The sequence below is a fragment of the Prionailurus bengalensis genome, chromosome F2 (genome assembly GCF_016509475.1).
Source record: "Prionailurus bengalensis isolate Pbe53 chromosome F2, Fcat_Pben_1.1_paternal_pri, whole genome shotgun sequence".
Taxonomy (NCBI): Eukaryota; Metazoa; Chordata; class Mammalia; order Carnivora; family Felidae; genus Prionailurus; species Prionailurus bengalensis.
In genome coordinates this window covers 47,622,505-47,637,399 of record NC_057353.1, presented here as the reverse complement: position 1 = coordinate 47,637,399, position 14,895 = coordinate 47,622,505, and the positions used below count along the sequence as shown (strand labels likewise).

The window sequence follows — 14,895 nt, the reverse complement described above, 5'->3', positions numbered from 1 at the left end:
CAATAATGTTCCCAAACTGACGAAAAACATCAACCCACAGATTCAATAAGTGCTATAAAATACCAAGCAGGAAAAAAGTAGAGAAAACCTACATGTAGGAACATCTTAATGAAAATTCCAAAACACATTTTAAAGCAGCCTCCTCAAACAATAAGAAAGGGAAGGAAGGAAAAGGGGAAGGAAGGAAGGAAGGAAGAAAGGAAAGAAGGAAGGAAGGGAGGGAGGGAAGGATGGACAATTACATGTGAAATAGCAACAATAAGACAGACCTGTGACTTCTCAACAGTAATGATGGAAACCAAAACTGAAAGAAAGCAACTGACAACTTGGAATTTGGTATCTAGCAAAACTATCCTACAAAAGTGACTGTGAAAGAAAAGCACTTACAACAAGCAAACAATGAACAAACAGTATGCGAGAACTCTTTGCCAAAAGCTCAACAAGAAAAATATTAAACAGAGTTCTTCAGGCACCAGGAAAAAAAAAAAATCCCAAGGCAAAACAGAGAAATCGAGGAAGAAATGAAGAGCAGTGGCAAGGGTAAATATAGGTTAAATTTACAAAAGGAGTTTTTAGTTTAAATCTTCCAGTTTGCAAAACAGCAAAGTAGTATACAAGCATGAATAACTGGTACTAATGTAAGAAACTGATGAAAATATATTAAATATTTTTTTTAATTCCCCTTGCCTATCTGATACAGATTTGAGTACTACTGGGTGGGTTTTTAAATTCAATATCTAACATTAAAAAATTAAAATGTATCAATCAAAAAGCAGGTGGGCTCCTTACAACTACATACAGATCTGCCATTACCTTGAAATAAAAATTTTAATTAAAAACAGAATTGAAAATGGGAGGCAACACAGCAGCAGTCACTTGTGTAGCTATTTCTAATGTTATGAGAATCAATATCTATGGCTTGGGATAAAATTTCCAAGGACAATCTCACATATACAGATTTAAAAAGCGCTGTATCTCCACTTTGATGGTACTGGCAAAGAATTCCCCTGATAAACAGTGTAAGATGAGCTAAAATGTAACTTTAGTAATGAGAAAGGCACTACGTCAAAGATGAATTATAAGAATTTAAAGAGGCGCCTGTTTGGCCCAGTTGGTTAAATGTTGGCCTCTAGATCTCGGCTCAGGTCATGATCTCACGGTTCATAACAGTGAAGAGCCAGCTTGGGATTCTCTCTCTGCCCCTACCCTGTTTGTAGTCTCTTTCTCTCTCTCTCTCTCAAAATAAATAAACTCAAAAATATTTTATAAAATTTTTTTTTCAACGTTTATTTATTTTTGGGACAGAGAGAGACAGAGCATGAACGGGGGAGGGGCAGAGGGAGAGGGAGACACAGAATCGGAAACAGGCTCCAGGCTCTGAGCCATCAGCCCAGAGCCTGACGCGGGGCTCGAACTCACGGACCGCGAGATCGTGACCTGGCTGAAGTCGGACGCTTAACCGACTGCGCCACCCAGGCGCCCCTCAAAAATATTTTAACAAAAAAATAAAAATAAAAGAATTTGAATAAAACTGTTTCATAAAATGTGACAGGTTTCTAAATTATATATTATTCTTTAAATGTAGGTTAACTAAATCAATAGAGCAAGTATCAGTAAATCATTGATGCTTCTGGAGATAGCCGTAAAAGTTTCACTATTCAAACTGGCTCCCAAACTTTAATTTATGTTTTCATTTCCTCTTTGGGACATTAAGGAAATTGTCCTCTATTTTTTTTTTAAGTTTATTTACTTATTTTGAAAGAGAGAGAGAGAGAGCGAGCGAGAGAGAGAGAGTGCATGCAAGCACATGAGTTGGGAAGGGGCAGAGATAGGAGAGGCTTTACACGGTCAGCACAGAGCCCGACGCAGGGCTCGATCTCACAAACCATGAGGTCATGACCTGAGCCGAAATCAAAAGTTGGACTCTTAACCACCTGAGCCACCCAAGAGCCCCAACTGCCCTCTGCTTGTAATCACCTTTGTATTCATGTTTTTGTGGTAAAACAAAGCCTATCATACCCTACATTTCATGATTTGCTTAGCATCCCTTATCAAAGAGAACCTTATCAAAGACAAATACTTGGAGCTCTGAGAAACTGCCCCTTTAAAAGAAGTAGTGCAGGGGTGCCTGGCTGGCTCAGTTGGTTAGGCCTCCAACTCTTGATTTTGTCTCAGGTCAGGATCCAGCCCCGCCTTGGGCTGGGAGCTGGGCTTGGAGCCTGCTTAAGATTCTCCCTCTCCCTCTGCCCCCTCCCAGCTGGTGCACATGCTCATGCTCTGCCTTTCTCTCTCTCTCTCTCTCTCAAAAAAATTGTATTGCAGAATTCTAGAAGAATTTTATTTTGTGCTGATGAACACAGGGTGATGACTTTTCAAATTTAATATTAAATGCACTCCCTGGTGATTGGTTAATAATCTCTAATTTCCCCAAAGGCCAAAAGGTATTGAATTTTACTCAAAGCCTTTGCTTTCATGGTAGATGACTACCAGAATTGCCTCTTTTTCTCAGCAACACTGTGACCAAGCTCATGGTTTGGTTTGGCAAGATCTAAGTACTCTCCTTCTGGCAAGAGGAATGGCAGGGCCCTCTGCTGGCGGCACTCAGCATGAAGAGTGCAGTCACTCTGGGAGCTGTCTCTCTGAGCTGGTATGGGACCAATCTACAGGGTTGCCCTGCCCAACATTTGTCTCCTGGCTTTCGTCTTCCCAAGTTTCATGAGGAGATTATACAATGGGGCTTCTTCTCTTTGAGAATGAGCGAGGAGGTAAGAGAAGGTTTTGGAGAGGACCGTGGTCTGAGGATCCTAAGCAGCACCAAGGCAATGAATGGAAGATTTATGGAGGAAAATCACTTTCCTCCAGACACAGGACCACCCAAACTTGCCAAGGGTTCCTGTGCCTCAAACGCAGTGCGAAAGCTACAGAGCTGCTAGACTGAAGGGACCTCACGGCAGGAAGGAATAGGGGGCACTCCCGTGGGGACGACTGTGGACAAGAGAGTAAGGCAAGAAGGGTTTTCCAGGAACTAGAGGTCAGATGGGGATGGAGGCCGGATCCCCAAAAGTAACGGAATAGACTTTCCCACCATGCATGACATTTCATAGCAATTTACATATGATTTCAGGGGGTTTAAAGCCCTTCCCTCTTCCCCATAAGAGCCATTCATGAATCCCTGGTTAAGGGCCCGTATTCCACAGGAAATTCTTCCTGTCTGGCTTGTTCTTTCCATTCTGCTTCATCTCCCTCTTTTCCCCATTTCCCAATTAAGTTTCATTTATTGGGGGCCTGAAAAGGAACCTTAACAATAATAATAATAGCCATGAGTTTTGTTTTTTGAAAGCACCTTCCATAGGCCGGGACATTTGAGACACTAATGCTTATAAGTCTATCAGTTAGGTATTATTATTTGCTATTTTTAGGTAAGACTCCAAACAGTTGTTCTATTAAATTACAGAGCTTGTAAAAGCCTGATTCCAATCATGGCCGACAGGCTCCTGAGCAGTGGTTCTCAAACACTGCTGAGTTTTAGAATCACCTGGGGACTTTAAAAAGGTCTCCCTACTGGGATGCCTGGGTGGCTCAGCCAGTTAAGCATCTGACTCTTGATTTCAGCTCAGGTCATGATCTCACAGTTTGTGGGATCGAGCCCTGTGTCAGGCTCTGTGCTGACAGCATGGATTCTGCTTGGGATTCTCTGTCTCTCAAACTTACAAAAAAAAAAAAAAAAAAAAAAAAAGGTCTCTGTACCTAAGCTGCATCCCACGCCAATTAAATAAAAATCCCCCTAATTTTCATCTCCCAAGGTGATTCCAAAGTGCAACAAGAGGCCTGCTGCTGAGAAGTGGTACCCAAAGCCTCTGTATCTAACTTGTACCCTTGCCTATGAAACAAATCTGCACGGGGTCTGTTGCTTGCCAAACTCACACGAGAAGTCACCCCAAACCATCGTTTATCATCGGACAAGGAGGCAGGAACAGGCAGGTGTTCCTCTTTTTGTTCTGTGTAGGCCCTTGGCTGATGACTGCTTTCCATCCCACCTCATCTGCATTTTCTCTGGTTTCCCTCTTTAATCTCATTCAGGTTTACCAGCACGTCAGGCCACAGGCTCTACTGGTGAACGAGCCTGTGTCTGACCAGCACGCTGGCCTCGGAGCTGCTGGGGGAGGGGCTCTGGTGTGCCTCCTCCCGCTGGTGGCTGCGTGAATCCTGCTCTTAATCAGATGCCTTCATACTGACTGACTGTGCCCGGCAGGGAGTGTAGAAGTGGCCAGAGACAGCCCTGATGGAGGCTATGCAAGTGCCGGGGACGGTGACAGTCTTCGGGGCTCGGTGAGCTGACCCCCTCTGCCAGGTATATGAATCCAGGCTTGTCACAACGCGGGTCCCGTACCACTGCCTGCTGTGTGGCTTGGAACACGTTTCTCAATTTGAAAGTTTCAGTTTGCTCATTCTAAAGTGGAGGTAATTACAGCACCTTCCCCATGGGAATGCGGGGAGCGTTCAATGAGACAATGCATAGAAAGCACTTAGTGCGGTGCCTAGCCAACATATCCACTGAAGGTTAATTATTACTTTTACATATAACAATAGGCAACTACCAACTCCGTATTAACGCTGAAGCTCCAAAGCCACCCGTATTGCTCAACTGACCTCTCACTGGATGTATGAGAGACACAGGCTTGGGCCTCAGGCCTCACGATTACACAATAACAAAGGGTAACTCTCACTGAGAAGCCAAGCCACACGAGTTAGAAGTGGGTCAACTGGCCACCTAAATGCTGCCAACTTGCAAGGAAGGACCCTGTAGGCTGAGGTAGACTCACAGGTGAGGTCTGCGCATGAAGCAGCACTTGGGGCTCAGACACTTGTCACTTAGGAGGCTAACTTTTCCCATGAGAAGGGAAGAATGTTAGTGCTAGATGAGACCTCGAAGATCACCTCATGCGAAATCCTCATGCTACGGCTGAAGAAACCAAAGCCCAGAGACCAAGGAGCCAGCCCCAGGCCTCACACTGGTAAGCAACGGCCCAGGAGTAGAATGTGGGCTTCCTTAAGCTCAGAGTCACTGTTCTTTCCATGACGCCACACTGTCCCTTGTAAAATATGTGAGTAACAGATTAGAACCGATAGCGCTAATCTTTCTGTTCATTCCAGCCACGGCGAATATATTACCTATGTGCCAAGATAAAAAGAACAATCTAATTTGGTACTTAGCAAATTCAGAAGTCAGAACTTAGAGGCCAGATCCTGGATGGACAAGGTTCAGCTACTAACCAGCTGCGGAATGACCCCTTTGAGATTCTTTACCCTTTAGGCCAGAGGACGGCACACGTTTTCTGTAAAGGGCCAGGTTAGCAAACATCTGGGCTCTCCTACACGGGGCTCTGTTGTGTTGGAACGACTCAGCTCTGCTGGTGTAGCCACAAGGCGGCCACAGACAAGACATAAAGGAATTAACACGGCTGTGTTCCAATTAAACTTTATGGACACTTGAAGCTCATAGAATTTTCACGTGTCGCACAACATCATGCTCCTTTTGGATTTTCTTTCCATTTAAAAATGTTCGGAGACAATACAAAAACAGGTGGTGGGTTGATTCGGTCCTCAGACTGCAGTCTGCCCAACTCCGCTCTAGGAAACGAACACAGCAATATCTGCTCCACTTACTTCGCCCGGAAATGTTTTCTAAGTACATATATAAATTGCATAAGCATAGGGAAGCTCTGAAAAAAAAAATGATCTAGAGATTCCAGTTATACATGCATAATGCAAACCAAGATTTGAGTTGTATATATGTAACGTAGCATAGACACTGAAGAGGAAAATAGGGTCCGGGTCACAAGAAATCATCCCAGTATAACCTCCAACTCACGTGGTTGAGGACAGATGTTTATTTCTGAGAGCCAGTTCTAAGGAAACTATTAACAAATTCGGTGGTGTCCCCTGGAGTGGGGATGCTGAAAGGTAAAACTATGTTTGAATGAGGAGGAAAGCATGAGGCTTATCTAGAGAGAGCTAGAGACAATGGGTAGAAGTCAAAAGGAGGTAGACCTCAGTTCAACAGACAAAACTAACTTTCTCAGAGTGCAAGTGTCCCACGGTGTCATGAGCTATCTTACATACAGTGAGAATATTCAGGTAGAAGCTGGCTGACCACCTACCAAACTGTGGTATACTCGGGGCGCCGGGATGGCTCGGTCGGTTAAGCATCCGACTTCGGCTCAGGTCATAATCTCACTGCTCGCGAGCTGGGGCCCCGCATCGGGCTCTGTGCTGACAGCTCAGAGCCTGGAACCTGGAGCCTGCTTTGGACACAGTCTCCTCTCTCTCTCTCTCTCCCCTCCTCCACTCAAGGTCTGTCTCTCTCTCTCAAAAATAATAAATATTAAAAAAAATTTTTTTTAATGTGATATATTCTGGTACATAGCCTAGGAGAGAGGGTCAGCTAAATGACCTCGAAGGTTCCTTTTTGTCTCAAAAATTCTAGAGTCTATACAATGAGTAAATGCATAGAAAGAACCATGCAGAAACTTGATGTGCAAGACAGTTGGGAGCTTTAGGGACACCATGTAAACCCTCTCTTACCTACAATCCCATGGACAGTGACTAAGTTCTCAGCCTCCCTGGCTTCATTCACACCAGCCTCACCGTTAGCACACTAGGCCCATTTCAAGAGGTACATGTGGGGACCCCAGTATTCAGCAGGGCAGGATGTCTGCCTGGCTGCCACCTCAAGCTCACCTCGATCCTGTGTTGGGGCCAAAGATTTCAGGAACTGGATTATCAGTGAAAAGGGGGAATCAAAGAGATGTGCCACTTAGAAAAATAGCTAGTTATTCAAAGGCAGATCATAGGAAGGAGAGATAAAGAAAGGCTTAGAAGGGGAGCAGCATTTCCCAGCCTTCCTCTCAGTGCCCAGGGTCAAGCCTTTCTCAGCGCTGAGCCCATGGTTATCCAGTGCTCTAAGAGCCATTTCCACTGACATGAACGGACTTTGGGGGTAAAGTGAAAGAACGGAGTGTCTTACCCTTCTCGTTCATCATCCGTGTTGTAATACACCTGTGAAACAAAACAATAGGCTTACTGTAGGTCAGACACAAGAAATGGAAATCTATTACGTGATGCACAGAACTTTTCCTAGGCTCTTACACTGTCTCTTAAAGAAGACAAAAGACAAATCTGTTTAATGATGCTGTGTGTGTGTGTGTGTGTGTGTGTGTGTGTGTGTGTCCCCAAGGAAATACAGACTTAACCTCGTATTCTCCCTAGGATTAATTCTTAGATTTTAAGGAAGTAAAATTAGAAATCTGATTATTATTATTATTAGCTCAAGTCATTCTGATCAGATTACCGACAGCTCTAAGCCAAATCTGGCTTTTGATATTGAAGAAATATTTTAGCAGGATCTCTGGAGCAAGGCCTGTGAGTAACCAATCCCATAGGGTCCATAGGTGAGCTGCCTACGGCTACTGCGCTCTGGCAAAGAGGGGAGCAAGAGAGTCCCACGCAGTGCAGCCGTAACATCACCCGGGCCTCTTCCGGCTCCCCGAAAAGGCCTGGGTTATTCTGGCATCCCGCAACCACAGCCATTTAGCGGTCAACCGTCTTCAGGCTGGGGAAAGATCATGTGCCTCTAGGAGGTGCTCCTGGCCAGAAGACCTCTGGGAACAAGTTTCTTTAGGAGGTCAGCATGGTGGCAGGCAGAATCAGATTTAAAGAACTTATGAAGCATCCATATTCTTTTATGAAACTACAGAAATCCAGAGGGGATGTGGGATGTATCTCTCGGCCCAATTATTTATAAAAATTAATTGCAGGCCTGTCTTGAGCTTTCTTTGTGTGCTTCAGGACCATTTGTGTCTGGGTGAAGAACAATACCCCCAGTTAGTATCAGACGTTTACATGTTTAACTTCAAAAGTCACTTCCGGTTCTACTGCGGTTGGTCACCGCCCCTCCCCCAGCTGCCTGGGAGAAAAGCATCTTCGCCTAGACTTCGCCTAGACTGCCGCCTTCCCTACAGACTTTCTCAAAGGCTCTTGGCAATTCCTGGGATGCTGCCACGCCCAGATTTCCTACACGACAAGGCTGGTTACCTGCAACTCTTTGGGCACGAGTCATTCTACTCATTACTTAGATTTCCACAAGGAACTTTTTCCTCTTAATTTTTTTTTTTTTTTTTTAAAGCAGGCTCCATGCCCACCACAGAGCCCGACACGGGGCTCAAACTCACAACCCTGAGATCAAGACCAGAGCTGAGATCAAGAGTCATACGCTTAACCGCTGAGCCACTGAGTCGCCCAGGTGCCCCTCCTCTTAAAAATGTTTATGTCTATTGTTGTATATTTTGTTTCTTCTTAACAGAAACCAGCAAAGGTAAGATGTTTTCTTCCTCCCTCTCCCAAGTTTCAGTGTGGCTCTGGAGGATCTGTCACGGTGATGTTCTAGAAATGAGACTGTCTATTTAGGTGCATATAGAGTGACCCACGTAAGTGAGGGAGCCTGGGCCATGGCACTGGCCACACAACTGGACTTTTGGGAAAAAGTTCCTGATGCTGGCCTGTTTTTTTGTTTTGTTTTGTTTTGTGTTTTGTTTTTGCTAGTTTCTTTAAATGTGCCTTGTCTGTCTATATGACAGGGTCATGGACAGCTCTCTGAAAAGTTGATTGGTGACCCCAAAATGAAGCAGCCTTCTCTTAAGTGTTTTCCTGCCCTCCTGGATAGCCTCTGTGACACCGTTCCTATCACTGTCCTTGAATTGTCACTTCTCTCACGCAATGACCTTGCTGTTTCTTCCTTGTTGGCTGTAGGGCTTATCGCATGGCTTTAATTTTTAGACAGTGTTTCTCAAACTTTAGAGTGCATAAAAAATATCTGGAGCCTTTGTCATAAAGGCAAATTCCCGGAACCCTCTTCAGAGATTTTAATGCAAAAGACTTGGACTAGGGGCGCCTGGGTGGCTCGGTCGGTTAAGTGTCCGACTCTTGATTTCCACTCAGGTCATGATCTCACAGTTCGTGGGTTCAAGCCCCACATCAGGCTCTGTGCTGACAGCATGGAGCCTACTTGGAATTCTCTCTCTCTGCCTCTCCCCCATGCTACCTTTCACTCTCTCTCTCTCTCTCTCTAATATAAATAAATAAACATTAAAAAGAAAAAGACATGGAATGGAATTTGGGAACCTGAATTCGTATCAAGCACTCTTGTGGTCTGGAGGAAGGCCGTTTACAAATGACAACTGGGAAGACTGTTCTTGAGGGTACGGAGGAGGAGTGAAGTGATCCTTGGGTTCGGGTGCCTTGAGGAAGGCTGATGCCTGCAAAGTGTGCGTTATCCGGAAAGATGATGCCTCTGTGTCTCACAATTTCTCCCAAGCTCCCCTTATCGCTTGTTTCTAAAGCCATTCCAGAGAAAAGCCAGTGACCATTTGGTATTTAATGTGAGGAGAGGGAGACTGAAGATCTCCGTAGTGCCTGCACATTGGGTTCATTCCCTCATACTTTTTGATAATTGTCTGATGAAGATTCCAATCCGCATGTGCATCGATGAGGTAATGGAGGAGGAGGAGGGGACACGTAGGCTGACAGTGAACATACCCACTCCCCAGTCCGTGTCCTCGGGTGACTAGGAATTGCTATGCCATAGCTGATGAGCCCTCAACATGGCTGGGGGGGTCTCTCACCGACCCTGAGAGCTGGAGGGCTGCTCACTTTCCAGCTGCACAGGGCTTTGATGTGGCTGATTTTGACAAGGCTTGTGTCTGCAGTGATTCCTGAGCGGCACACCATCACCCGCCTTCCTCCCCTACCCAAGTCCCCATTTATGGTGAAACCGGTCCATATTTTAACTGGCCACTGCTGGATCCTGTTTTGCAGGGCAAAGCCGGTCTCCACCCCCACCACGCCAACTTCTCAGGCCTTGGCACTGTCGGCTTCCCTCCTACCTCTGGATGCATCTTCCTGCTTTCTAGCTGTTCCGAGGCAAGGCAGCCTTTAAGCCCTAGCCAGCCACCGTAGGCGCTCTTGTCCTTGGGCCAAGAAAGTTGATCAACCATGGAATATTCGCGCATTGTCCCAGAGCACAGCTGACTGTGTTCCTTTGTTGCCCAAAGCTCAGGCAGGTTCCCTCACTGACCCCTTTAACTCTGACTTCGAGGCCACAGGGGAAACCTGAGGGCTCTGCAAAAGTGGCCCCAGATTGTAGAACTTAACTTCGCCAATAACTCGGGGGTGCTGAGCTGCTTTGCATCTGCTACAACAAACAAACTTTAGAGGCGACATTTCCCTTCTGATTTGGTCACAGGCTAGGAACCTAGCTCAGACACGGAGGCCCAAGTGCGGCCAGAGGGCTGACAGCCGTGAGCAGCCAGATTCGGTCTTTTCCTCTGAAGATTCATTTATACTTTTGTCTATTTCAGAGACGTGTTCCCAAGAGAACGGTCACGCTGTCAGCTTTGACACAGAGCCAAAGCCAGAATCATGACAGTAAACAGTAAGAACAATTTAACTCAATTATCCCTTCTTCTGGAAAGTGTGGATACCCAGCTTCATAAAGTCCCATGGGGCTAAGACTGTAACTGTACAAATCACCGTTGTTCTTGGGAATTAAACAAATGAATGAAATGAGGTGCTGGCGCTCATAGCTTGATAAACCTTAACATTCTTCCTTCCCCTTTGTGTCCTTGTTCTTATCAAACAAGTCAGACAAGAATGTTAAATTAGTTTTTAGTGGAATGTACTCTAAGAAAAAAACTATGAAGTATTTTGTTACCATGCTATGTCATGACCAGCAACAAAGAACCCCAGCTGTATAACTGCTTTGTCTCATACCTATAATGAAACAACGTGTGTGTTGGGGGTTGGGAGACAATAGATTCTTAAGGAGAAGTTGAGCCAATAATGATTTCTCCTTGTAGGTAAATTCCACTGAGTGTCTGAACACTCAGAACGGAAGAAAAACTTGAGTGTGTAGTATGGCCCTATTTCTCAAAACAAACCTTTCGTCAGAGGATTTTGAGTTTGAAAGAAAACTAACCCACACAAGATTCACTAAGAGCCATTTGATTTGGTGAAAGACAAACCTGCATAATGCTAGGGAAGTCCTTTTTTTTTTCCCACCCAATTTTAATTTACCACATAAAATAAGTAATACTAAAAATATTAAAGAAAGAAAAAAAATCATCCATCACTTAACCCGCCTCATCAAGTGTTGCAATTTTCTTGTTACCTTCAAGTTCAGGTACATACCTAGGATCACAGTATAGACACAAACGGGTATTCTAGTTTTTTCTCGCACTGAATATTATCATAACTAGTTCTTCTGTTGCCACATAATTTCCGTAATTATAATTTTAGTGGCCACATAATATTTCATCAACTTGAGCTACTATAATGAGTTAATTATTGGGTGTTTATGTTATCTTAATTCTAGTTCTTTAATTTCACTTGTGGATATAAGGAGAAGACGGAAATTACTTTTAAAAAGGCATGTCTACAATCTCATTTTTTCTTTTGGTGTGAAATTATCTACCTATTCGATGGGAACTGTTCATTTACTAAGGGAAGAATTGTTGATATGGTTTTATTTAATCGATAAAGTTTTCCTCTTGGGCAACCTTCTGAAGTTACAGGTGCAGTTTAACTTCCCACCATGAGGTGGAGCTCTGTTGCATCAGGCTAAACTCACAAGACCACAGGGACAGCACACAACTTTTTCTCAGATTATCAGTGTCCTTACTTTCTTCCTCTTTCACTGCTTTGTCAACACTTCACTACTATCAGCTCACTCCCTTCTTCCCCTCAGCTTCCTCTCCTGAGACATTCCTTTCCATAAAAAATCCATTTTCTTACAAAATGACTGACTTTTCATGGGAGGCATGGAGTGCAGGGGTTATTTTCAAGGTCAACACTGCCTGATGTGATTCTGCCTCGAGGCTCCACCGGCCCCGCGGATGGACGGCAGGTGGATATTAGCAGATAGGTCCTACCTGTCCTGTCCTCTGCAGGTTTGCAAAGTGAACGTCGGGTATGAAGAGGACCGGTTGCGAGTGCAGATCAGGCATTGTTTTGAAGTAGGTGATGTCGCTCTTCTTCTGTAAAGGTATTGCGGCCAACTTCCCATCAGAGGCTGGACGTGAGAGGGTTACACGTGACTAAGAACTCTTAGCTGTGAGCCCTAGTCTGAGTTCTGTTTTCTCGTTTGAAGCTTCCCAAAAGCCAGAGAGGTGAACACTCTTTACCATCTCCCCCTCTCCTACTGCCAGACTAACGGAAAGAGCGTGAACTTCGGGTGAGCACTCCTGAGGTGGCTGGCACCTCTCGGGCCCTCCTGTCCCTCTCTGCACCCTAGATTCCTTGTCTGGAGGAGGAGGATGTTGGTCTCCATGATATTACAAAGTCCCTCCCAACACAAACAATCTGTGATCACGTGATTCCATTTGCTTCTCCCAGAGAAAATGCACCCAGTCTTTACGGCTAGGGAAAAGCAAGCCACCCCTCACATACCCACGGTTTTGCCCACCACCCCCTTCCTTCCACCTGTTCCCCTAGTGGACCTGGCCTGGCTGGAGCCCACCCCTCCTCAGCAACACTCACAGTTGTTGCACTGGGTTTGGGAGGGCTGGCCTTTCCCCTTCTTCCTGTTTTGCTTCCTCTCTTCGTCTCGGATTTTCCTTTCTGCTCCCTGACAGGGAAAAACAATGCCAGGCATGTTATCAGAGCATGCAAGAATACTGTCAGCATACAAACCTCTAGGATAAGACACAAAACGAGGGTGAAGGGAGAGCAGGCAGCCCCGTTTCCGTTCCTCTGGCGAGGTCAGGACTCGGTTCTGCAGGCGGAGACAGATCCTCAGTCTGTAGTACATTTTCACCTCTGAGTGATCCCACTTCTTCCAGATTGCCCCCTTTTTTGTAATCCTGTCTATCTATACAACTTCAATTTTGAATCCACACAGAACGACCAGACTCAGGTTCCTATCCCAGGGAGGGGAGTTAGGTAACTTTAGCGATTATAATGAAATGCCATTAAGATAAAGCGTTGCCCTATCAATATGGTTCCTAGGCACAGGGAGAGCATTAAAGTTGAGTGTGAATTCCCTAGAAAACTTCCCCTTTGCCCATTGTCATGGAACTTTTAAAAATCATTACAGTAATGGAAATGAGGGGAGGGCTAAGGAAACTAAGTGTAAGATCATTTTGCACATACGAGTGTGATTTTGGTTTTTGTTTTAATGCGTGCAGAAGTGCTTGGGGATGGTGCTCATTCAACCAAACAGAAAAAAGTTTGGTCTATTCACCTCCTTGGGGCTCCTCTGTTCCTGGTAATCTGATTTTTCCATTGGCTTCTCTTACCAGATCCCACCCTGCTTAACCAGTTGACCATCACCTTACAGCTCTTTCCTTCTTGGCCTTCAAGGATTCCCTGATTATTATTCTTATTATTCTTATTCTTATTCTTATTCTTAATTAGTCACTCTTCTTTGTCAGCTTTGCCAACTCATTTTCTTCTTCTCACTCTTCCAAATACAGATGCTCCAACAGTTTTCTTTTTCTTCCTCTCTCCATTCTTCATAGAACTTACTCTGTGCCAAATGAGTTCTAAGAGCTTTACATAGATTCTGGACAGATATAATAATTTAACCAGGTATTTTAAAAATCTTTTTTATGTTTATTTATTTTTGAGAGAGAGAGAAAGAGCTCAAGGAGGGAGGGGGCAGAGAGAAAGGGAGACACAGAATCCAAAGCAGGCTCCAGGCTCCACGCTGTCAGCACAGAGCCCGATGTGGGGCTTGAACTCACGAATCGTGAGATCATGACCTGAGTCGAAGTGGGACACTTAACCGACTGTGCCACCCAGGCATCCCTTTTTTACCAGATATTTTAAATATGTTTTTATGTCAAAAAACTTCTCACTACCAAAAGGGAGTAACTGTTTTAGAGTGCTTCACTTTTAAGTTTTGAATTGTCATGGATAATTATACATCATGGAAATTCACATCAAAAGGGAAATAAAATATAGAAATATACCCTTTGGAAGTTTCTTCAAGATATATTAAGGTTTTGTACAGTTTTTATATGTAGATAATGAAGTGTTCAATGTACAGACCTCACCTTGTCAAAACTGGCGTGAAACATAAGCAAAAGTCTCCCATTACTCATTTTTTGTTAGGTTCATATCAGACATTTTTCTATGTACTTGGAGTTATGTACAATATAGTAGTTAACACAAATTAAAGTGTGAAATTTTATATAAATTACAACTCACTGAAGATAGACCCCAAGGTTGGTCAGGCAGTTGTATTTCTAAATTAGTGCTTTATTTGGTACTATTACTATGAGAAAAAGGTCTGGAATTAATCTGTTTCAAGACTTTATATATGTTCAATGTCAATTTTTAAGAAATAGAGTCACCTGCTTATTATTTTACAGGCATTCTTTGATGTGCCAAACCAAATGGATTAACATAAAACATGAGTGGCTCCCCACAGAGCCCAGTCTTGCTGCCATGTCAATATTAGAAATTTCCTGCCCAGAACGCCCAGATATCGGCATGAGAAAATAACAAGTCTGATGGTATCCAAACATTTCTAGTTCCCATTTCTAAAATCAATCTTTGACTTCACAGTGACCCAGAAAAGCTTAGATACATTTAATTAAGATGAAGAAAGCTTCCTTGAACATGACCTTCCATGAATTCCTTTCCTTCCTTTGATTATCTGTGACCGAAGCTTCTAAGACATTCTTTCCACTCTTATCAAAGTGCAAAAAGTCTACTTCCAGAACAGTACAATTTTCTATAAAGACCAAATTTGTCATTTGAAAATAATTTCCCCTGCCTAAATGCTCACTTTGGAGTGTCAGATTTGAAAAATATGCCTGAAGATTTCCTGATTATTTT

The 14,895-nt window shown here is 44.1% G+C and overlaps 1 protein-coding gene across 2 annotated transcripts in view; it reads right to left on the bottom strand.

Moving 5' to 3' along the window:
* Positions 1–14,895, bottom strand: part of GRHL2 (grainyhead like transcription factor 2) — a 172,886-nt gene that overhangs the window by 24,892 nt on the left and 133,099 nt on the right. For both annotated transcript variants that reach the window (XM_043601492.1, XM_043601493.1), the window contains exons 10-12: positions 12,592–12,679; positions 11,985–12,124; positions 7,028–7,059 (exon numbers count right to left, since the gene is read on the bottom strand). In XM_043601492.1, coding sequence (XP_043457427.1) covers positions 7,028–7,059; positions 11,985–12,124; positions 12,592–12,679 — 260 coding nt within the window. The remainder of the gene's footprint in view (positions 1–7,027; positions 7,060–11,984; positions 12,125–12,591; positions 12,680–14,895) is intronic.